Here is a 23,430-nt window from a genome sequence, read left to right on the forward strand (position 1 = left end):
TTTCTCAACTGCGTTGAACAATACAATTCTAGAATTTTATCATTCTAGAATTATAAAATAAATGGCTCTTTTCACAACGCAGGCACATGTAAAATGCAATTGTTCTCAAAGAACAGCTTTGTTCTAATAAGCCATCCCTTAAAGATATACAACTATAGTGTATGAAGATTCAAAGAATAGTTTGTCGACAATACACTGGCACTTCTACGATCACTCCGGATTGTTCAGATTGCTATATTTATAGATTTTGCATTGATTAGAGGTCTTTTCCCCCCCGAAAATTACCTGTCATGTTAAAAAGTAACCGAAATGCAGATATTTGTTTAATACATGCGTGACTGCAGTTAAAATGTGTTTTTTTAACTGGTATGGATGGTATGGATAAATTTGTTTGCAGTATCCATTTTATACCTAATAAGCAAAAACAGAAATCTATTTCCATGTTGGTATGCGAGTTGTAGCTAGAAAATACGGTGTAGTTACAAATGATCATAGCTCTATTTGAATTATACAGGTATCTCGAGTTCTTTCATACACTGATGAAAGAACCAAAATAGACCTACCACACCAATAAAAATCGGTATAATTAAAACCTTATTGACGATCGAACAAACGTTAAACGCTTTCCATGAATCGTTAAACACAAGTAATGCACTCGAATTTGTAAGCTTTCGTATACATGTTTCTGCTGAGTCATCTGCAGTGCTGCTGTGGTGCTTCTACAGTGACTCAGCACTTCGTGTTCACGCAAACCTAAGGCGAAATACGTCACAGCGTGTTGGTGGACGGACGTGATGACGTATTGTTATTTTGAGAATGGCGGAGAGGAATGGAGGAAAAAGTCTTAGTGTAGTAGGACAATCGAATAATACAGATTTGTGTTTCTTTATGGTAAAAAATTAGAAAACTAAAACGAAATCAGCAGGATGGCCCATCGTTATCTTCTTCTGTCTAAAGGCTGTAGGAATCTTTTCAAAAGCTTGTTTTCTCCTAACAACGTCACAGGTAGCAAAAGGCTGGTAAGTGCTTGTAACGCTAGCACCTGTTTTATGTGGGTCCGAGATTTTTGTGTGGATACGATGATTGTATAAATCACCTCACCCGAGTTTACTATTGCAACAAGGATCGTCGTGTGTCGTATTACTGTATAAAGAAACGTGGTTAATACAGCACAGGCCTTCATCTGACATTGTTAAGTAACGGTTACATCACAGGTACGTTTGAAGCAATGCAGTTTTTGATAATGTGAAGGATAATTTAGGATCCATGTTTTTAATGGTTCCTGGCAGATGTTACTACCTTAGCCTCTTTATTAAAATGAAGTTTAAAATAACCAGTTTTTGCAATAACACCTTCTTAAATGCTCCAGGTGCCAATAACAAGCAGATTGGGAAACAACACCTTCTTAAATGCTCCAGGTGCCAATAACAACCAGTTTCTTTTGTTAATCATTAATAATTATTTAATTTAAAGAATTACATTAATATAATATTTATATATGATCTTGAATCGGCAGCAGATTGTGAAATGGAGTAAATCAGGCTGGGAAAATTAAAATATTAATATTAAAAGGAAAACATCTTGATCATCGTTTCATCTATTCGAATTCACTTGGCTCTTTAAAAACATGTGGAGGTGAATCTGGAGGTTTGAAGGTTAGATAAACTTAGGCCTTACGTAGGGGAGTGTTGGATGTCTTCGGACATTTCCAAGATAACGTTTCAGTCTCACCCTGTACCTGTGGTATTGAATGTAGCCATGTGATACTCTCAGACCAGATGATGTGGAAGCAACCCACTGCATCTTATGGCATTTTCCTTGTACTGAAGTTTTACGTTGTATGTTAAAACAGATAAATACCTTTTCCTTTAGACACCAGCTGGGTGCACTTCACATTTCTGTGGCAGGGGAGCAGTTGTTTTGTTTGCAGCATCACGTAGCACAAAGGAAGGGTGCATTTAAGAATAGATTCTGTGATAATAAAGGATTTTGCTTATTTTCCAGAGATTTGTAAAACTGCCTTAGATTTTTGTTTGTCTTTTTTGTTAACACCCCTGATTTGTTAATTATTTGTCTGGTTGTGGGATGCCTTATGTTAGTAGTTAGGCCTAGTGCAGGTGTATTTTACTCACACTTCACAGGCTGGGTTGTCAGGATTGTACTGGCTGTGGGCCCCTCTGGAGAGAAGCAGTTTGATATTAGCCTGGGAATGTATTGGCAAACATTATGGCAGCCAAGGAAGAGAGTGAGCTGCTGCCTTGCCTAGTTCAACACAAAGCTGTTGTGTTGCGTTGAGGTGGTGCTGCTCTGATTTTGTGCTCTAACCTGTTAAGAGAGTTTGTGTGTGATGTGTGGGGGTAGGTAGGGGAGTCTTTCACCTCTGTACCTGTTTGAGGAATGATTTGAGTGAGGGAGGGGTCTGAGGGGCACTGTTGTGAAAGCGTGGCTGGGAGTTTGTGTTCTTGCCATTGTGTAATGCCTCACGTTGGTGCTGTGAGCCAATAAAGAAATACCTTCCAGTGCTGAGTTAACACTTGTCAGTTATACAGTATTAATCATGTCACAAACAAAATGTAGTGCAAAAAATAAGCTATGAGTAAGGAGGCAGGTCACCTTAAAGATTACCTTAAATTTGACCTTAAAGATGCACTTCAAGTTCAAATAACCTTTTGCTTTCCTTCTTAATCTACATGATTAAAATGTCATTTGAATTTGAACTGCATCTTTGTTGCTTGACCTAGAACTTGTGAAACCTAAAATTGCTTAAAAATAGTTATTTTTTCCATGTTTCAGTATGCACTAAAAGAACATACAGTAGGTTAACAGAACATAGCACGTACTCGTCATCTTAAAGCATGAATTTGTTCCACATAGTGTCCTTCATAGTGTCCTTTGCATAATTGCCAGTCTGTCTAGTGTTATGCCTCTGAATTTTATTGTAATGAATTTTTCTGCCAGCTGTTATGTTGATTTTGGCTCTGTATCACAAAGCAAATGACAATGTGGCAATTAAGCATGAAGAAGACAGAAGTGAGTTTTAAAGGACTTCGTTGGCTGTGCCTTTTCTAATATTTTGTGATCCTTTTCTTTTAAGGTCTTGGGACAAGAAAGCAGGGATGTTGCAGTGGACAGAAGAACATTAATAGCAAATGTAATTGGTGCCTATAGACAGCTGTGCTCAAGACCTCCGAAAGGTACAGTCATTGCTGTTCAAGTTCACAGAAGAAAAAACAATTTGGTACTGGTATCCGGGCGGTTACCCAGCTGTAGCCTTTCTTGTTTTGTCCAACTGTTTGCAAACTGAGATTAGTGAGGGGATGCAAGTCCTCATTGGGAAGGCTAGTCACTTGTGATTGTGAATGAATAATAGTTGAAGCTATCAGTTCTCAAGTGTTGTAGAATGTGTCACTCTTATTATATTAGTTGTGGCTGGTAGTAATTAATAGGAGTGAAGGCAAGGTGCAATAGTTATACTTCCCATTCTTAACTACGTGTTTTATATGCATTTCAAGAATGCTTTCTTTTATCCTGATTACTTTCTGATTAGAGGCATCATTTTGTTTTTAAGTGCTGGACATATTTATTATTTGCAAACATCCGAAGAGGCTTTATTAGTCTCATAACCACGTCATCACTGTAAGATAGTTTGCGTGCAGCATTAAGGGAAATGTGTTTTAATGATCTTGCCAGCTGGATCAGAAAGAACCATTTTTTTCTAGGATTTGAGAAGTACTTTCCTAATGGAAAAAACGGCAAGAAGAGCAGTGAATCAGAAGGAATGAACAATGGCGCTAAAGGTACACTTGAACTGGCATGATTATTTCTGTTTCTCAAAATTCCGAAATCGTTTTTTATACAGAACTATTTGGAGAAAGTGACAAAGTGTAGGGCCAGTGTGGAAGAACGTACAATCCTTTGCTATCGTATATCTTGAAAATGAAATGGTAAAGCACTGAGAGTGAAAGTTAAGCTTGATGCAAAGGAAATTATGAAATATAGAAGTAAATGTGTGATGTATATAAGAATATAAAGGACTGTTATGTATGAAATGAGGCCCATCTAGCCCTTTTGGTAGATTGTTTGATCCACGGACCTTATCCCTGGATTAAACTGTTTTTGAAAGAAGATAGAGCTTCAACAACATGTCTGGATAGCTTGTTCCATACTCCCACAACCCTTTATGTAAAGATGTGCCTCTTGATCTTGGTTTTAAATGCACTTCCACGTAGTTTCCACTTATTTCCTCTGGTTTGTCTTTCACTGTTCATTCTGAAGAAATCAGATAGGCTGACTTTCAGAACTTTTGATGATTTTGAATACCCGTGTAATCAGGTTCGTTTGTAGTTTTCTCTGTTCAGGACTAAAAAGGTTCCATCCCCACAGCCCGTCATTGCAGGAAATTCAATAATCATGTTAAAACTTACAACTTGTGCTGCAGAATTGTCTACATACATCTGTATATTTTAGAGGGGGATGTTACATGTGAGGTGTTACATGTGGCATGTTTTTTTTGTCAACACAAATCAACATTAGAACATGTCAGTGTCAGAACATTAGACTGTAGTCATGTCAATATGTTATGGAACATGACATGTTGTCATTACACAATCCACAAAAGTACAAGCACTGTTGTGATCACCAATGCTGTGCAAAAGGATAAAAAACATTCAGTTGCTATAGCAGATTTGATTCACAAATCATGACTGTGTAAAAGATGTAAGTATTCTTAAACTGTAACCCTTAAACTGATATTTAAATCAATGTTGATGGATCAATGTTGTATTATTAAAAAACTATTACTGTAAAAGTGCAAGTGAGTGTTTTCTTGGCTGGATGTTCACCCAGAACCCTTGCAATGATCATTTTTACAGTTTTTTTTTGCTTGTGTTGCAATTGCAGTAAACAACTTCGAATTATACCACCATTATATAAAAATATGATATGGTGCTAAACCAGCTTTAATGTGACATTTTAATCTGTCTGTATTGAATAGGCACTGACGGTTCTATTGTAATGAAGTTTTACAATACACAACATGTTTGGTGGCATGTAAGATTGCTGATTAACAGTGACCATACAATAATCTATTGTCTTTCTTTAACCTGCTCCATTTGCTTCTCAAATTTTAAAACCCTCCTTTGGTTTTGTCTCTTTAATACATTTGTTTCTAATTTTTCTGGCTCCACTAATCGTAATGAAGCATTCTTCCCCCAAGGAAATATTTACAGCAGCCCAGAAGTTTCTTAAAAAAATAATGTTCTCGTTCCTCGTGACCTCTGGATAACCTTCCTAACAAAATGAAAAACTGCTATTTGCTTTCTTTTTTAGCCAACAGTAAATCATAGCGTTTACCATTTAGTCTGGATTTAGTTTGGATTGTAGCATTGTTACTGACATATATACTGTATATAACTAATGCTAGGAGCCAAAAAACAAAGATTTATGAGTTGATAACTGGCCATGAGCACTCTACTTATTCATGGGAGACTTGACTTGTGAGGCAACTGTATTTTTAAAATAATATAGTGTGTAGCTCAAATGCCAGAGAAAAACAGAACAATTCAAAGGTCATAGCACAAAAACAATGTATTCATATAAAACAATGAAAATTGGAATTGTAGCACAGACTGTTTTCTAAACATGCTCTTTTTGATTGATTACTAAAATTCGTTCTCACAAGCCATCTTGAACAAAATGTTTTTAGAACTGTCAATCTATTATTTATTTTAGAAAGTCATTAACTTAAGAGGTCAAAGGTGCAGAAAAAAATAAAGTCCAAAAGAGCAAGTCTACAAATTCACATTTTGGTCATGTTTAATTCACAAAAATCATATCACTGGTTGTCAGATTAATGTGTTTGCACCTTTTCAATATTTTTTACACATTTGTCACATAATTGACACACAAAATGTAATTTCTTTGGGTTGCTCTTTTAGTTTTATGTTTTTATTAATTTATTTGATTCATGCATTTCTCAAATGAGAGTTAAATTTTTACCCATTATACAGAAGGGCATGTAACTAGACTTGCTCATGTACGTGGGACTTGAACCCACAACCTTATGTTGTCAACGTTATGCAGGAGGAATGTCTTGGTGCTTGCTGTGTCTCCATCTAATTTCCATTCATTTCACTTTTTGCAGGCTCTGTCACTCACTGGTTTCTAAACTGTAGCAATAGCACGTTTGATGGCTATTTAACCTTGTCCTTCAACTAAATGTTCATGTTAGTGTGATGCAAACATTGTTCCCTGCTCTCTCTTGATCTCTTTTCGAGAATAGATATTGCCTGCATAAGACAAAACATCTCTGAATGATTTATCCCACAAACTAGTTTGGTAATGGAAGGGTCTGAGAATATACAGAGAACAGCCAATCTGAAAAGAATCTGAATATCATTGAATAGCCTTTAATTTGCCTCCTTTTGCTTTTCCAATAAAAATTGACTCGTACACTCTACAGTAATTATCACATTATTTTAGACAACCTGTAGCCTTACAGGAGGTATCAGGAGTAGGAATTATGTTTATTACTATTACTGAATTGTGCAAGGAGGAAGCTTCATGTTATCAACTTGTCTGCTGGTGATGAACATTTTCATGCACAAACTTCATATCTGTTTATTTCCAATTTCAGAGACCAAGCCTTCCAATTCACAGAAATCTTCAGGGAACAGTGGGGGGGGAGGGGGAGGAGGAGGAGGAGGGAAGAGAGGAGGGAGGAAGGACGAGTCAAAGTGGTGGACACGACTGCAAAAGGTGAGATATGGGCAGATAAAGGTCTTCTGCACACATGAACTGCTGAATGAAAGCCTGTAAGTGGAAACATTTATTAAGCAGAAAATAATATGATGTGAGAGTCAGAAGCTGGACTGCGTAACATCCAGTTTTAAAAATGTGTATTTGTGTTTGATTTGTAGTTCCACGTTTACATGTAAAGTGATCTTGGTTCTAGGTACATTTCACTGTACAGTCTAAGTGTAACCCCTACCCCCAGGTTTACTGTATCAACCGTTTTACAGCATTTAGGTCGTCATTAAAAAGTATTTATTTCAGGATGTTGAATTTAAACTTACTATTACAACAGGATATTAAGTGTTATTAAAATCTTAATACAATCTTAAAAACTTCATACAAAGTGCATAGGTCTTTAATTTCCAGTTTGTAGCTTATATTGTTACTTTATGAGGTGTTTAACTTCTAGCTGTTAAAAATTGTGGCACATTGTGATAGGACTGTCATTGTTATGGGTTTATCAGCCTTCAGAGTCCCAAAGATTTATTTTTAGTCAAGGAAACCTCCTGGACATATTTTTTATGTACAGTTTTGAGTTTTGCCTCCAGGTTATTCTACCCAAGACATGAATGTTTTCAGCCACTGCAATTAACACTAAAGCACAAACAAAATCATATACTCTCTTCAGTACAACCCCAAACTAAGTGATAAATGCGGGCAACACCTGGATAAATGAGGGACTCCATGGCCAAGAGCTTACATACAGGTGTGGCTCATGCATTAATTAAGCAAATAACGGTCCAGCATCGTTAGGGTCATGTATGAAAATGCCAGACTGGCCTGGTTTCCTATAATTATAGCTAGTATGGCTGCAAAAGAAGACTTCAGTGACACTGACAGAGGAGTGATCGCTGGGGTGGGTTTGGCTGGAGCTGAACTTGCGGATGTTTTCCAAGCACTGCTGTCCAAGATGATGTTAGTATGGAACTCTGAGGGAAAGACATCAATAGCAAAGAGCAACAGTGGGCAGACGTGCATACTCCAGGATCATGATATCCAAACGTTAAGTCGAAGTGCGATGCAAAGAGGTGAGCAAATGCAGATCGGTTGACTGCAAATTTCAGGGAACAAGCAGCCAGTTTCCTCAAAAGCATTCCACCTACAACTCCACAGAGTGACAGATCATTTTTGGGTTGCCATGCACAAGTCTACTCATCCCACCTCTCACTATATTTTTGTCCAAAGGTGCAGATAGTGTAGGCAATGAACTACTGAGCAGTGGGGACTTGTGATACGGTCAGATGGATCATCCTTCAAGTGAATGAGTGCTGTCGGAGGGGTCTTGAAAAGACTGATCTTTTTTTTTAACTTTTGCTAAGAAAAGCCTTCATTCTCAAATTAACTGAAACAGTCTTAATTACAGTTCCCTAAACTTGCCTGTTTTTTTCTTGTGTATTCAGGGAGACGTCCCATGGGATGACAGGGACTTTCGTCTGTATTTCATGGGAGGAGCAGCATTTTGGGCTGTTTTTGCCTACTACTTTTTCTTCAGAAATGCAGGCAGGGAGGTCACCTGGAAAGATTTTGTCAATAATTATCTCTCAAAGGGTGTTGTAAGTATAGAAACGATTTTTGTATTCCTCTTTTTATGTACTCCATATCCAAACGGTCTTGCAACATCAAAACCAGGGCAAAAGCATTGGAATTCTCTGCTTTTCACTGGTGTTTATTTCTGTAAATACAGACTTTCTGACGATGTTTGAGCCTCAGGTCCTGCAAATGCACAAGGCCAGTCTCCAAACTCAAATGAATGAAGTAATTTGCATTTGATGGGTGTGAAAATGCTCTGAGATCATTCATTATCTGCATGAACTTGACATTTTAATGTGAAAATTACTAGATGGTTAGGGTGCCTGCTTAAATTGGTGTGTAAAAGTGAGCTAAGATGATATAAGTGAATGAAATCAATTTTCTTTCATTTAACAGGTTGACAGACTAGAAGTCATAAACAAGCGCTATGTGAGAGTAATATTTTCCCCTGGCAAACTACCAGTTGATGGGGTAAGTAGTTTTTCTATTATATATTCTCCCAGTTTAAAACTATTTGTCTTTTAGTTGTTGTACAAGGTGAAGGGAAATCAACAGGTCCATTTTCTCCTCGCCATAAAAATCCATTTGCAAATGCCATTTATGAAACTCAATTCATTTTTGAGCTTCCTTATTGTAAAAGTCCGAAACTGTGTACTTTATAAAATCTTTAAAATGTGCAGCGTAAACAACAGTTCAGTTTTCTCTTGTATTATGAAACTGAAACATTTGATGTAGGTGGAGTACAAATCAGTTAAAGTAATTAAAACAAAGATAGAGGAATTAGAGTGTGATTAAATTAATAGATTATAGGTTACATGGATAATGGAAGTGGGAACGAAACGGTGTAATTTTTCATCTAAAAATTTTGGGTTATACACAAATGGTGTCAATTGGAACAAAGTAGATATTAATTTATTATTTTCTCCATCTCGACAATATACAGAAGCAGTTGCAAAATAGGCAAACAGTATGTCTGATAATTCAAGAGTTTGTCTTAAAACTGTGTAGGGTCTTAATTAGCCTTCATCTGAAATTCAGTTAAGTTCTGCACCTTAATAAACTGTGGAGCCTTAGAGATAGTACATAGAAGAGCAGCTCATTATGAGAGTGAGTAACGAGGACAGTTTGAAATAACACTGCATTTTCTAAAATTACCCCCCCCCCCCTCCCCGGGAGTGTCAGACTCTTCTGTTACATTACTTATTACATTATCCAATTTGTAACATATTTAGCTTTGATGTTTTTATTTCTATGTAATTGGGGAAGAGATGTGAAAACATCTGGGGAGCATTATAACTTGGATCTTGTTAAAAGGTCAATTTGCATTTTTTGCACATTAAGAAATGTGAAATGGGCGGAGCAGGGGCTGGAAGGCTGCCAGTTCAAATCCCGCAGCCGGCAGGGGAATCCTACTCCGTTGGGCCCCTGAGCAAGGCCCTTAACCCCAACTGCTCCAGGAGCGCTGTACAATGACTGACTCTGCGCTCTGACCCCAAGCTTCTCTCTCCGTGTCTGTGTGTCTGTGTCTCATGGAGAGCACGCTGGGGTATGCGAAAAGACAAATTCCTAATGCAAGAAATTGTACAGGGCTAATAAAGTGATGTTAAAGAACGTGTCCATTATGTAAAAAAACTCACAGATGAACACTGACTGTGCACTGTTTCAAATGTTCTTGCCCAAATCCAGTACTGGAGGGCCACTGTGTTTACTAACTATCACAGAGGTTGGATGGGTCTAAAGGCCTACTTTTATGTGTAGCCTTTCTTATGTTCTTACCGTATTTGCAGTCTTTAATTCCAGCACAGCTTTTAACAGCGCTAGTGAACTCACTATTGGCTGAATTTGAGCGGGTGAACAGCTCTATCCTTCTTGTAAGCCTCGACTTGGGAACCCCTGCTCTTTGTTGTGGGTATTATTGATTTAAGATCTATTGATTTGTTAGGTTAGTCTCACTGTGTGACTTTTTTTTTTCTCTACAGCAATATGTGTGGTTCAACATTGGCAGTGTGGACACGTTTGAACGGAACCTGGAGACAGCGCAGCTGGAGATGGGTATTGAGGGGGAGAACAAGCTGCCTGTGGTCTATTCTACTGAGAGCGATGGGTGAGGCTTCAGTCCACAACAGGGCGTTTTCTGAGACTCTGTCTCTCCGTCAGCTTGCGGAGTGCCCAGAGGAATGTGCCATCCCTGATTGATTAGCTTTGTTTTAAATATATGAAAAAGACTGGAATACAGTTGAGGATATGTAACAAAGCATAATTTATTTCACTTAATTGGTTAATACCTGTAGTGTCAAAAGAAAAAAAGAGTTTGCACTGCTTAAAGCCTCATCACTTGGAATTTCACATTCCAAATTTACTACACTGATAATGCACAGTTTTCAATTTGATTAAAAAACAAATTCAGTTGAATCCATTTGTGATTTTAAGTACAGACTGAAAGAAAGTGACAGCATACCACCTCTTCAGTTTGTTGGAGGTAAAGGAAGTACAGTACACAAGGAAAATTAAGATGTTCTTCCCACAAGATTTTATGGGCCGAAAAACCAGTAACAGGCGAAAATAGAGGACGTACTTAATATTGGAGAAACAGTGCGAATATGTTCTCCTGTGTTAGAATAGCTCTGTTAAATGTGTTTTGATTCAAGAGAACATACACTCAATACATTTACTGACTGTAATGCTAGTGCACACATAGTGCGGGTCAGTATAGACAAAGCTAATGATTTGTATTGTAGAACAATACTAATGTTCATCTTTTAAAGTGGGGTAGAGAGAGGTATAGGATGGGGCAGGAGGGCTGAAGAGGTAAGGACAAGGATGAAAAATCAGATTTCAGAAGAGATTTGTAGACAAAGAGTGGTGATAAGGGCTTTTGTGTGTTTGCAGGGCAAATATTGCTCAACACGTTTAAGAAGTCCTGTAGGTGGAGCCATAAGTACACAAATCCCATCTTGCTGAGCTGATGACCCCTTTCAGCAACTGTTTTACTGGACAAAACCCTCCCTTATAAGGGAAGTTCTTTACAACCTAGGAGACGGTTCAAAGGCTTACTCACATCCTCTCAGGCCTCCAGATGTGCTTTTGTTAGAAATTTGCGATAAAGCTGACGTTCTCTGTTCTCCGTGAATTTATCAACTGGTTAACAGGAGCGGACCACTTAGCTAGAGCAGTATTTTAAGGAGAAGTCTCTGTTACTTTTGTTGCCAGTTTTTTTTTTCTTATATCCATATAAGGTAGGAAGTAAAACACCGTCATTTTGGGAAGCTGATGAATGGAAGTTGCTTCCTCCTGTTCCTTCAGTTTTAAGATGAACACATAATGTGGTTTCTCTATCGCATTTGTTGGGTAGTCTTATCTCACCAGTGAATGAAGATTTAACAGATTTAGATTTAAAGTGTCTTAAATTTTGGAATGGCTAGATAAAGAATCTTTTAATTACATTGTGAAATTAATCTTAATTCATCATTTTGTAATACTTTCGTACTTTGTAATTGTAATATATTTTAAATCCCTTTAAAAGTTAACAACAAGCTAAAAATCTTTCTTCGTCAGAAGAACAGGAAACTATCCACTTTTTGTTCACTTTCTTTACCACAAGTTAACAACCAAGTGTTGTTGTGACACCTGTTTGGTTGAAAGGTTTTGATTTCTAGCAAGCCTCAATCTATAGTTCCACTTCTGAAAGAGTTTAGCAGCAACAAAGAAAGAGCCTTTAGAGTGGGAGTTTTAAGGACTCTTGAGTGTATTTTAACCGGTCTATTACACTGCCAAGAAAAGCATTTCACTGGGAGTGAAAGTTTCTGTAGTTTCTGTTATTTTTTTACTTTACCAAAACATACCAGTAATTGTCAGATTTATGACAAATTGTCTGTGCGGTCTCTAAAAAGGATAAAGTTTCTAGGCTGGGTTTCCAAACTCCTGGTAATGTTGTCCACTGTAGGTTATAGGAATACTGATCATAAAATGGTCCTTTCAGACACATTACAAATAAATATCTTATCTGCAGTCTAAACGAGTGTGTAACAGTGATGGCTTAGGAAGAACCCTTTTGGACTGTCTCAATCTTACCAGCGTTTCAAAAAGTCTTTGAATCATTATTGAATGCTGTAATGCAGCAGGTAATGTTTTTTTAACACTGGTTACATTATAAATATTGCTTTGATTTTAAAATCCTGTTAATACACAGATCCTTCATTGGCTTCCCACTAGTTCGTCTGGAAGATCTGTTGCCTAATATCCTTCTCAGTGTTTAAGGTCGACAAACGTTGACCACTTTGTGGATGATACTGGGAGGCAGGGCATTCCACTGCCATGCAGCAGATCTCTTAGAAACTGAGTCTCTGTGGGTTTCTGTACCCAGAATTCATGTATTTTCTGTCAGTTATAACTCTTAGCACAGATGTTTGCTATTTTTTTTCTAATGGGCGCTATGTAAAATGAAACTTCTGAGTTCACTTACGAACGCTCACCGCGGCAGCCCTGCTCCTGTCTCCTGCAGCTCCTTCCTGCTCAGCATGCTGCCCACGGTGCTCATCATCGGCTTCCTGCTGTACACGGTGCGGAGGGGCCCCGCCGGGGGCGGGCGGTCAGGCCGCGGGATGGGGGGCCTCTTCAGCGTGGGGGAGACCACCGCCAAGGTTTTGAGGGATGAGATCGATGTCAAGTTCAAAGACGTCGCGGGGTGTGAAGAGGCGAAGCTCGAGATCATGGAGTTCGTGAATTTCCTGAAGAACCCCAAACAGTACCAAGACTTAGGGGCCAAAATCCCCAAGGTGTGAAGCTTAGGTCCTGTCGAAAAAGGTTTAACTCTATGTTTGTAACAATAAAACCCACATATTTATTCAAATATATACAGTTCATTTACACTGCGGTACTTATACCCTACCTAGTGCTTGTGTGCTCTTTTTGGTTTCTAGAACACACTGGGATCCCATTGTTGCTTGCAAAATTGCATTTTTCAATGCGTCATTCAAATATTATCAGGGAAGCAAAGGTAGCAATAATCCAGAAACTAGAGAGATGTAGCAATACTTTCCCCACTCCTTATCCTCAATATTGTTTGTTGCTTGCAATCATTTAATTTGTAGTACAGATAAAAGTACGATGTTCTGTTGTCATGGCCAGTGTATACATTGACATATCTCATACAGTATCTGCTGTTTATAGGGTGCTATTCTGACGGGACCTCCAGGCACAGGAAAGACTCTCTTGGCAAAAGCAACAGCTGGGGAGGCAAATGTGCCTTTCATCACCGTTAATGGGTCAGAGTTCCTAGAGATGTTTGTGGGTGTAGGGCCAGCACGGGTAAGTTGATGTTTACCGCTTATGTGAATAAATTGCCTTGATTAGCTCCACGACTAAAATCCACTACTGGGAGTGAAGGTTTCTGTAGAGATTGTGAGATTAAAAGAGACTATGTTGGAACATGAATATCTGTTTTTATTTCAAGTAAAATATATAAATTCCATCTCTAATATAAGCATAGGTTATGATCGTTACATTCTGTTATTTTACCTAGCGTCTCCAGTCGGGCGAATAGTTTAAACTCTTGCTGTAGGTGAATCATTAGAAGTCTGTATTATACATCTGAATGATGGAGGGCGGGTGGGTGAGCAAACTAGAGATGATAAGGAAGCAGCACAGAGGATCAGTTGTAGAGAAAGACCACTGACTCAGTGTTTGCTGACCTCAGTGGGAATCCGCCCTGTCAGCACACTGAGATGGCGAATGACCCGATAGCTCAGCCGTAGGAAGAGAACTAGATACTGAGCCAGACAAAAAAGGGAATGAAACAAGCTTAGTGAAAACTCTAAACAGGCAGTTAGTTGAAATATGAATGAAAAAGTTTAATATGTTTTTTCACTGATAGTTAATACACCTGTATACATGTGTGCTATATGATCAGTTCTTGGGAAAGTTAGTTATAAAAAATATATTAAGAAATCCATTAAGAAATCAATTATGAGTTACTTGATTAAGTGATTTACTTTCTAAAAGTAACACGTTTTGGGGGAAATTATTTTAAGTCACAGTGAGGTTTGTTCTTTGTGTATATAGTTACCATGTAAAGTAATTGCCACTCTAAAACATTTTCTCTGAACTTCTTATTAATTTAAAGTAATCCCCTAGCACAAGTAACTTGTACTGTATCTGTAATATATTTTTATGAAATAATTTTACTGAACACTGCATATGTGTAATAGAAAAATATAATCCTAAATGAAGGTTAATTCCACTGGCTAACATAGTAAATATTTTTAAGTGGCTCTTCCTCAGCCCATTGAACACTTTGGAAAGGCTTGTTGTCAAAATTCATGTAGACAAGCAGAATTGTTATAAAATCATACTTTGGACTGATATGTCACTCCAGGCAGTTAAGTGATCATTGATTTTTACCTCCAGTTGGTTAATGGGCCATCCCTGAAGTGTGGGTACTTCAGTTGCTTCAGTTACTTTGTTGTTAAACTTGTGTAGTTCTTATTGAGCTGCAGGTGATTACAGGAAAATTTATTAAACCTGAAAAAGATGATTGCATTCATTCAGTCAGCAATGAATTATTCTGTATGATTTAGTGTCATCTAGTGCTGAAAATGATTTCTCTCCAAAAGCAGTTAACCAGCAATACAAATTCAGTCATTTCAGCAAGCTAAAATACTCCTGTAAGTCCTATTTTGACTACTTCAGGATAAATATAGTAATTATTTAAACAGTTCTACTGAGAGAGTAAGTCAAAATGTAACTCATCTTATAGGACAGCGCTGGTTTAAATATATTTTTTAAAAATCGGTGTATATTTGTATTTGTGAACATGAAAAAGTCAATAAAGCATGACAGTACTAATTGCCAATCAGTACTATGAATTGCTCTCAAAGGCATGTTTCAGCTTTTCTAAAACTATATTTTGTGTTGCAGGTTCGAGACCTCTTTGTGTTGGCCCGCAAGAATGCCCCGTGCATCCTCTTTATTGATGAAATTGATGCAGTGGGTCGAAAGAGAGGCAGGGGAAATTTCGGAGGACAGAGCGAGCAGGAGAATACTCTGAATCAGCTGCTGGTGGAAATGGATGGTGAGAGCAGATGTCAAGGGTTAAAAAGCTAAGGGGAAGGGTGTGGTGAGGAAAAAGCAGTCAGCAGCAGGAAAGCATGGAACTTAATACATACTCTAGCATTCTTTTTTAGGTTCGTTTTTTAAAGATATGGAATGAAAAGGAATTATGTTTTTTTACAGTCTAATTGTATGAACTGTTTCTACATAAGTCACATAATGCTTAAGAGCAAGGGATGTCCTAGAAAAAGCAAGACCATATAGTTTTCCAACCAAGTAACACGTAGAAGTTTATACAAAATTATATATTTTCATTAATTTTATGTCAAGAAAAATCCTGCTTTCCAATTGTAGATTGCCTATCAACTCATGTGCCTAGAAATTGGTAACATTAGCTCCTCAGAGATGTTTGTCATTTTGTTGAACATTAGACTGCCAGTATAAATTGTGAACATTATTTCTTGTACTATTGGGACACACTGGCTTTCTGTGCCTTTTAAGAGCTTTTCTTTTATTTTGTGGAAAGACAGGCTGAAAGTTTTGAATTATTCACGTTTTGGGTGAACTTCAGATAAACAAATGAATTCTAGATAAATGCGAACTGGCAGAGTGTGTGTTTTCTAAACTAAAATGAGCATATTTTTTTTCATTTGAAAGAACTGGATTATTCTGTGTACATTACAACTCTTAAATAATGTCCTGATCTACTGTTGTGCAGCGTTTTGGTGACATGCATAAAGAGCTGAAGTTGTATTCCAGGGCTTTAGTACAGACCTTTCTTTTCCTGTACAGACTCAGAAACAGCGTGGAATTTAGCTGACCTCACTGACTTTCAAGCTTTATAACTAATCAGTTTTGTTGTTAACATAAACCACTCTTTTCTCCTCAGGATTTAACACTACAACGAACGTGGTAGTGTTGGCAGGAACGAACAGACCAGACATTCTAGATCCTGCCCTTCTGCGGCCTGGACGTTTTGACAGACAGATATTTATTGGTACATGTTATTGGCATTTTTTTCATTGTTACAATATTTAACATCTTAGGTTAAAGATTTTCGACAAATTAAGTTCAGTCAAAGTTATGAACGTTTGAAAGAAGATGGCTACTCGTGCGTCCCATTGCACTAACCCTGCCATCAAAGTTATTTTCATTTTATTTTTCTTTATTATATAGGTCCTAGTTATAAATAGCTGAATAAAGACCCAATGTTTCAATTGACTCTTTTCATCGGTGTCTACAATCAAAGTTGCCCCTTTGATAAAGAATATTGGAAATTAAAATCATTCACTCGGATGAGAGTAGCCTACTGACATGGTGATTAGTGTTGTCACAGCTTTTTCCTAGCTTCAGTTATTGCTTGCTGTGCTTAATTATAAAGTTGGCAAGCTCTCTCCCGTGCCCACATGGGTTTTCGTTGGGTGCGTCGGTTTCCTCCCACACTCCACGATAATCCTAGGTATGCTGTCTAGGTGAATGGGTGTCTCTATATAATCTATAGTCAGTGGATTGGCATCCTGTCTGGGGTGTATCCTGCCCTTCTCTCATTGTCTCCAGCTCACCATGACCCTGAATTTGACTGACATTTGACCATGTGTCGTTTATTCTCTCAAGTGTTTTTTGGTCATTTTCTCCATATGATCAATTTGCAATTTTATTCTTTACTTTTAGTAGAGATAACATCAGAACGTAATTAAAGACAGTAGGCATAGAAAGGATATAGGTGCCTAGAACTGACAGCCATAATATTCTTTTCCCTTTGTTTTCAATAGGGCCCCCAGACATCAAAGGCAGGGCTTCCATTTTCAAAGTCCATCTGCGTCCTCTGAAATTGGACTTGTCCCTAGATAAGGATGGCCTAGCCAGGAAAATGGCAGCATTAACGCCAGGGTTTTCAGGTGAGTATGAGGAAATGTAAACACTTCAGTGTGCGAGTTTGGTCTTCCTTAATTTCTTTGTGTATTTTGTTTAGTAAATTTCGTATGAATTCTATCCTGTTGCACCATGGGAGCAGCAACAGGCTTCAGTGGGAGTTAAAATTATGAGTGTTAGTAATAACCAAGTCACTGCAAATTATAGATTAGTTAGAAAATGTACCTTCTCAAAAGAAAATACAGCTAATACTTTGCAACCTACTTTTCTCATCCACCTGAAAGCAGCCACAAAGTAGTAAAACAAACTTATTATTAGTGTGCAGCTGTAGAAATTTAAACTGTTTTATGATGCATAGAGGAACATTAGCATTTTTTATTTCTGAATGCAACAGAAAAAAGTGTATTAGTGCTGCAGTATGACTTGTTTTATTTTACTTTTATTAGCATATTTCGAGTGATTTTAGTTAGCTTATTACTCTTTGTTTAACTGAAAACCATGATTTAGAAGCCTGATTTTCTGATCTTGTGACTTGCTTTGGTAACTTAAAAGCATATTTTGTGTTACAATCTTTAGGTATATAATTAACTGTGGTATTTATACTCTATTCATAGTTGTACAACAAGAAGGTACAGTATATAAGGTTGAGTATATCTTAGTTTCAGTATGGCTATCTTAATTATATAAAAGCATTTACAAAACCATTTTTAATGTTTTATTAAAAGTACTTATCTGATGAGTGAAATGTGTTGGTCCAACTTGTCCTGGATGTTAATCTTATTGTTTTAGGTGCTGGGTAATCTTAAGTGGCTAACTTTGTAGTCCAGTTCACCTTAATTTTATCTCCACACTCCCTCTTAGTCATCTCTCAAAGCACATGGCTCTCAATCACTTGCTATAACTATATGTTAAGCATGTTCGTTCTAAGCATTGGATATGATCTTGTTTCTTATCAGTGTTTCATCCAGGTGACTTTGAGTTGTCATAATTTTGGTAATTTATGAAGTTCTGACCTATAGATAATCGTTTGACCTTCTCTTCATCAAGATGGTCAAAAAACATGCAATGTGGTGCCCAACTTGCTTGATGGAGAACAGGGAATCTGGATTTTGCAGAGACAACGTTTCAGTTTAATGAAACTTATGTCTGCATCTCATTTCATCATGAGATTTCCGTTTCACTCATTTGTCTTTGACTGCTGAAAAGACCATGTTTGGTCTTGATGTTTTTATATTTAGCTTTAATTGTATAAAACATGTTTTCCCTCGTTAGTTGGAATAGTAAAAAACTCATTTTACATGCAGTGTTTCTTGTCCCTGTTGTTTCTGTTTCTCTACAGGGGCAGACATTGCTAATGTTTGCAATGAAGCTGCATTAATTGCTGCAAGACACCTCTCTGATTCTATCAACCAGAAGCACTTTGAACAAGCTATTGAGCGTGTGATAGGAGGTAAATGTTATCATTTCTTAGTTGAGGGATGGGCAAACCTGTTGGGGCAAAAAAGATGGTGTGTCTGCGGGTTTTCATTTGAAGTTGGCTTTTAGTGAGATGAACTAGCCGGCGTACCGGGACCAATTTAATAACTTCTTTCTGTTCTTTCTGCTTTAAAGAAACCTAGAAAACCTGCTAATACTGTGGTCCTTCATGATTGGACACTTGCAGTGTAGTTGATTTGTATGCATCCTTTTTAATTAGAAATATTTTTTTTGTTTTAACTTAGAAACTTTGATGAGGTTGGAAGGATGAGAAGAAATAAATCGGTGATACACAAAAATAGGAATGTTATTGTGAGAACCTTACTTGCGTATCTGTTTCTTACTGCTTGCAGTTGTGTGGTAAACACTCTTTACTATGGACTGATCCAGAAAACAAATGCATTTCGGCCTTCAAAATTGCAAAACGCAATTCTGTCACATACAGAAATAACCCAAATGCCTCAAATTCTACAGTCATCCAAATTTTCTACATACTAATATTTTTCTTTTGTATCAAATCTGAATGTGGCCCACAAAGAAGCACTGTGCCAGAAGTGCTTTAATATTTTGTAGTTATGATTTTTTTCAAGATTTTGTTGGCTTTTCAGGTCTTGAAAAAAAGACACAAGTCCTTCAGCCAGAGGAGAAGAAGACTGTTGCATATCATGAAGCTGGACATGCAGTAGCAGGCTGGTATTTAGAACATGCTGATCCTCTTTTAAAGGTATTTGAATTGAAGCACTTGTGTGGCAGTGATTGCCTATCAAATGTAACCTGTTTACAACATGAAATATGCATTTCTAAAAGATAAACCTCACTGTTTCCAGGTTACTTTACTCCTCTTTCTTTTTACTGTATTAGGTTCTATTGACAATGGAGATATTCATCTCATCAAACAACACCACATCGTCTGGTTTTCTTTTCATATAGATTAACTGCACCAAATTACAGGATTGTAACTGAATGAGGATAAACCTCCCCTGAGGGTTATGATGGGCAAAGTTTTGTGCTTCATACATGTCAATTAATGTCTTGCGCGTGACTGAGAGCCAAGTGTTTGGATGCAAACATTCAACTCTTAAATTATCCCACATAACATGAACTCCTTTAATGTTGCTTTCTTCAGATGTCTTAAAACTTATCTTCTCAAAATAGACAGCACTCTTTTAAACATGCATGGTCACCCCCTCCTACTAGAATATCTTTGCCCTAAATTCTAGCCCTTTTTAGAAGCGGTGTTTTGATGTTACCTTTTAGGGATACATTTTACTCCTATGAAAAACGCAAGGAATAATCACACATAAGCAAAGTTAACTTCACAAGCTTTAATAGATTGTTTTTTTTATTGTCCACATTATCTTGAATTTAATGCAAGCACTGTCTTGCTAGCTTATATTTTTAGAAATACAAGCTTCTGTATTGCTTAAATCTCATGCAGCTGCTGGAAGTGGCGACAAGGGTTAGAGAGAAATCTGTTCTTGGTGGCTTCAGATGAACAGCTGCTTTGAGGACACAACCCCTGCACAGGTGTAAGCTGACATTGCGAAAGAAGAAGTGCTAGTGCCCCACAAATGCGTGTCTGTATTGAAACCCTTCCACAGAAGCAGCCTGGGAAGTGGAAGCTGAACAGAATATTGGGATTTGTTTCAAAAACCTAAACAGCAATTTCACACCTACTGTACTTACAATGTTGAAGCAAAAGGGAGCTTCCTATACAACCAGAGCAACAGGCAGCGATGTTGTTGTTTTTTTAACATCGACATATTCTTTTTCCAACTTGTAAGGGACAGAGCACTTTTTAAAATGTAAATTATGCTCGGTGCGCAAGCGAAGGATGAGATTTTCAGTTTATTTTTGTTTGCAGGTATCTATCATTCCTCGTGGAAAGGGATTGGGTTATGCCCAGTACTTACCCAAAGAACAGTACCTGTATACTAAAGAGCAGCTTCTAGACCGAATGTGCATGACTCTGGGAGGGAGAGTGGCGGAGGAGATCTTTTTTGGAAGAATAACAACAGGGGCTCAGGACGACTTGAGGAAGGTCACTCAGAGTGCTTACGCACAGGTTTGGACACTCTCATCCTCTCATACAAGACCATTCAATAGTTCCTTCATTTTAGCAACTGTTATAGAAAGTAATGTCCACTAAATATCAGCCTTGAATGTTTGTTTATGCCGCTGAATATTTCTATATGATAGCATTCAAGCGTGGTTTGACTAGTTGTGCCAAGAGTCACTATTGTGCTGCAATCTTGAGGACATTTCAAGCTCAAGCTAGCGAACACAAGCGAGGCATGAGTTGTTCCACCCCACACAGGGATTCTTTGTCTCGGGTGACTAATGAAGCAGCCCAGGCTCAAGTCCATGAAGTCTGGGGCTTCATCCTATGCTCCTGGTTTTGATTATAAGTCGTTTTCCAGTTGATGAACTGGACAATTGGTACATATATCATCATCACAACTGCTTGGTTAGAGACAGCATTGAAATAGAAAATATATCACTAAGAACATGTATGTCATGTTTTTAAATTATAATAGTAATGTAATCCCTTTGGTTTATTTAATCATGTACAAGAATAATTCACACTTCATTCTGAACTGAGTGATGCATATACTACATGAATACACAGATAAAGAGTATAAAATATTTGTTATAATAGTTCCAAATCAAAGGAAAAATCGTTTTTTTTTTTAATATTGGGAGCAATATCATTGCACTGTTAGAAAACTATTTTGAGATCCAGCTGGTTTTTGGGAAATGAGAAGATCTTAATCAGCCTAGGACTGGTTTTCTTTTCTGTCGTGTGTGATAACTCTCACCGTTGTGTTCGCAGATCGTTCAGTTTGGGATGAACGAGAAGGTGGGACAGGTGTCTTTCGATCTCCCTCGTCAGGGAGAGATGGTGTTGGAGAAGCCCTACAGTGAAGCCACTGCCAGACTCATTGACACCGAGGTTCGGCTCCTCATAAACATGGCTTATGAGCTGACCCAGAAACTGCTGTCGGAGAAGAAATCTGAAGTTGAAAAGGTGAGAGGTATCAAACTATGGGAAATACATAAATGGTGTTAGTGATGCTGTATAATTTCTGTTTAAAAGTGTACGTTTTGAATTCAATTGTTCCCAGATTTTCATGTTTAGAGGTCACTTCTTTCTCATATAGACGTTTTCCTAACAGTATGAAGTCCAAAAAACAGTCCCAATATAGTCTTTTAATTAAAAGTATTATGTATTCATAATGACATTTTCATAATGTATTTTATGATTCGGTGTCATTATCCCATGCAAAGTATAGTGAGAAAAATATTAAATTGAAGAGTATTAAATAAAACAAAGGGTGCCAGTGAATTTGCCTTCACGTTCCTTTTTTAATGTATTAGTTTTGATTGTTGTTAAAGATATGAATTCTTATATGGTAAATATTTTTAAAACATTGATATATGCACTTCCAGAACACTTGATGTTCCCATTTATTTCAGGTGGCACTTCGCCTGTTGGAAAAAGAAGTCCTTGATAAGAATGACATGGTGGAGCTGTTGGGTCCGAGGCCCTTTGCCGAGAAATCTACTTATGAGGAGTTTGTGGAGGGCACTGGAGGTCTTGATGAGGACACTACCCTTCCCGAAGGGCTAAAGGATTGGAACAAGGACCGAGAGAAAGAGAAAGAGGAGAGCACAGAAGAACAAATTGCAAGGCAGATCACTGGAGGAATGCCTTTCTGAGTTTTAGTGCATTATCATAAAGGTTCCTGGCCACTGGCTTCACCAGTGCTCAGAAAGCAGCAAGAAACATAACATTTCACACACCATCTGATATAATGTAGTTATGTTCTTCAGCTTTAAAGATCTTTATAGAAGTATGAACTATCCAAGACGCAGTTTTCAAATGTATCTTTGCAATCTCAGTATCAATCCTGCTTCTGTGAAGTGGAGGATGATGTAAAAAAACAAAATAAAAGACAGGAAATCAAGGGTTTGATTAAATTAAACTGTACTAAGTGGAGTGCCATCAGCTATCTTGCTGGTTTTCACATTTGTGATTGTTTAGTGTATTTTTCTTGTTTCTCCGACCTACCATACATCTCACCAAAGAAAAAAATAATAATTTTGTCGAATAATAAAAGCGAATTTTATTGCAATTGGATTCTGTTTGTGAGATAAGATGATAACAGCAAGTCAGTCACCTCTGGGGGTTGATCAGCAAAACTGCATATACTGCATACATACAGTACAGTATGTGTCAGCCTGCACCCTTCATAAAGTGTATGGTAAAATCATTTCTGTCTGTCAGCTGATCTTTAAGCCAAATGCCTTGCTATCATAGATCAGTTGTGCTCTTCACGGGAAGACTACAGAGTCTTCTAGTAGAAGCCTTGTCATGTTCGGTTTTATAACGTTAATAAAAATGAGGGTGAACCACTTAAAAAAGTGCCCTAATTAAGCCACACCTTACTCATTCATTTTGGTTCTTGGGCCTGACTGACTAAAGGGCTGACAGAAATATTTTAGCATGCAATTGTTCGCATTCAGCTGGCCGTCTGCTTCCAATGTACAACAGCTGTTCATACCAGATCTTAACTTTAGTGATAACAGCTGTTGAGCACTTAACTACATTGCCAGTGCTCATTGAAACCCTCATGTTTTAATGGAAATACAAAAGCCAATATTTTTTTTATTTGTTTTACACATTATTTATTTACTTCAGAGATTTTTTAG

At 37.6% G+C, this 23,430-nt stretch overlaps 1 protein-coding gene across 3 annotated transcripts; it reads left to right on the plus strand.

Annotated features, from left to right (window-relative positions):
• The first annotated feature begins 781 nt into the window (after positions 1-781).
• On the plus strand, positions 782-22,853 carry afg3l2 (AFG3 like matrix AAA peptidase subunit 2). 3 transcript variants are annotated; one of them, XM_088643746.1, is made up of 17 exons: positions 782-1,019; positions 3,095-3,194; positions 3,720-3,797; positions 6,635-6,756; positions 8,193-8,345; positions 8,719-8,793; positions 10,302-10,426; positions 12,824-13,097; positions 13,492-13,629; positions 15,238-15,391; positions 16,259-16,366; positions 17,142-17,267; positions 18,581-18,691; positions 19,326-19,441; positions 20,582-20,782; positions 21,551-21,745; positions 22,195-22,853. In XM_088643746.1, the coding sequence occupies exons 1-17, from the start codon at positions 927-929 to the stop codon at positions 22,435-22,437; spliced, it is 2,412 nt and encodes an 803-aa protein (XP_088499872.1). In that variant the 5' UTR covers positions 782-926; the 3' UTR covers positions 22,438-22,853. The 3 variants fall into 3 exon arrangements, with proteins under 3 accessions (XP_088499872.1, XP_088499873.1, XP_088499874.1); XM_088643747.1 differs by lacking the exon at positions 3,720-3,797; XM_088643748.1 differs by lacking the exons at positions 782-1,019; positions 3,095-3,194; positions 3,720-3,797; positions 6,635-6,756 and adding an exon at positions 7,224-7,820.
• The last annotated feature ends 577 nt before the right edge of the window (positions 22,854-23,430 follow it).

The sequence above is a fragment of the Lepisosteus platostomus genome, chromosome 8, assembly GCF_059453375.1.
Source record: "Lepisosteus platostomus isolate fLepPlt1 chromosome 8, fLepPlt1.hap1, whole genome shotgun sequence".
NCBI lineage: Eukaryota > Metazoa > Chordata > Actinopteri > Semionotiformes > Lepisosteidae > Lepisosteus > Lepisosteus platostomus.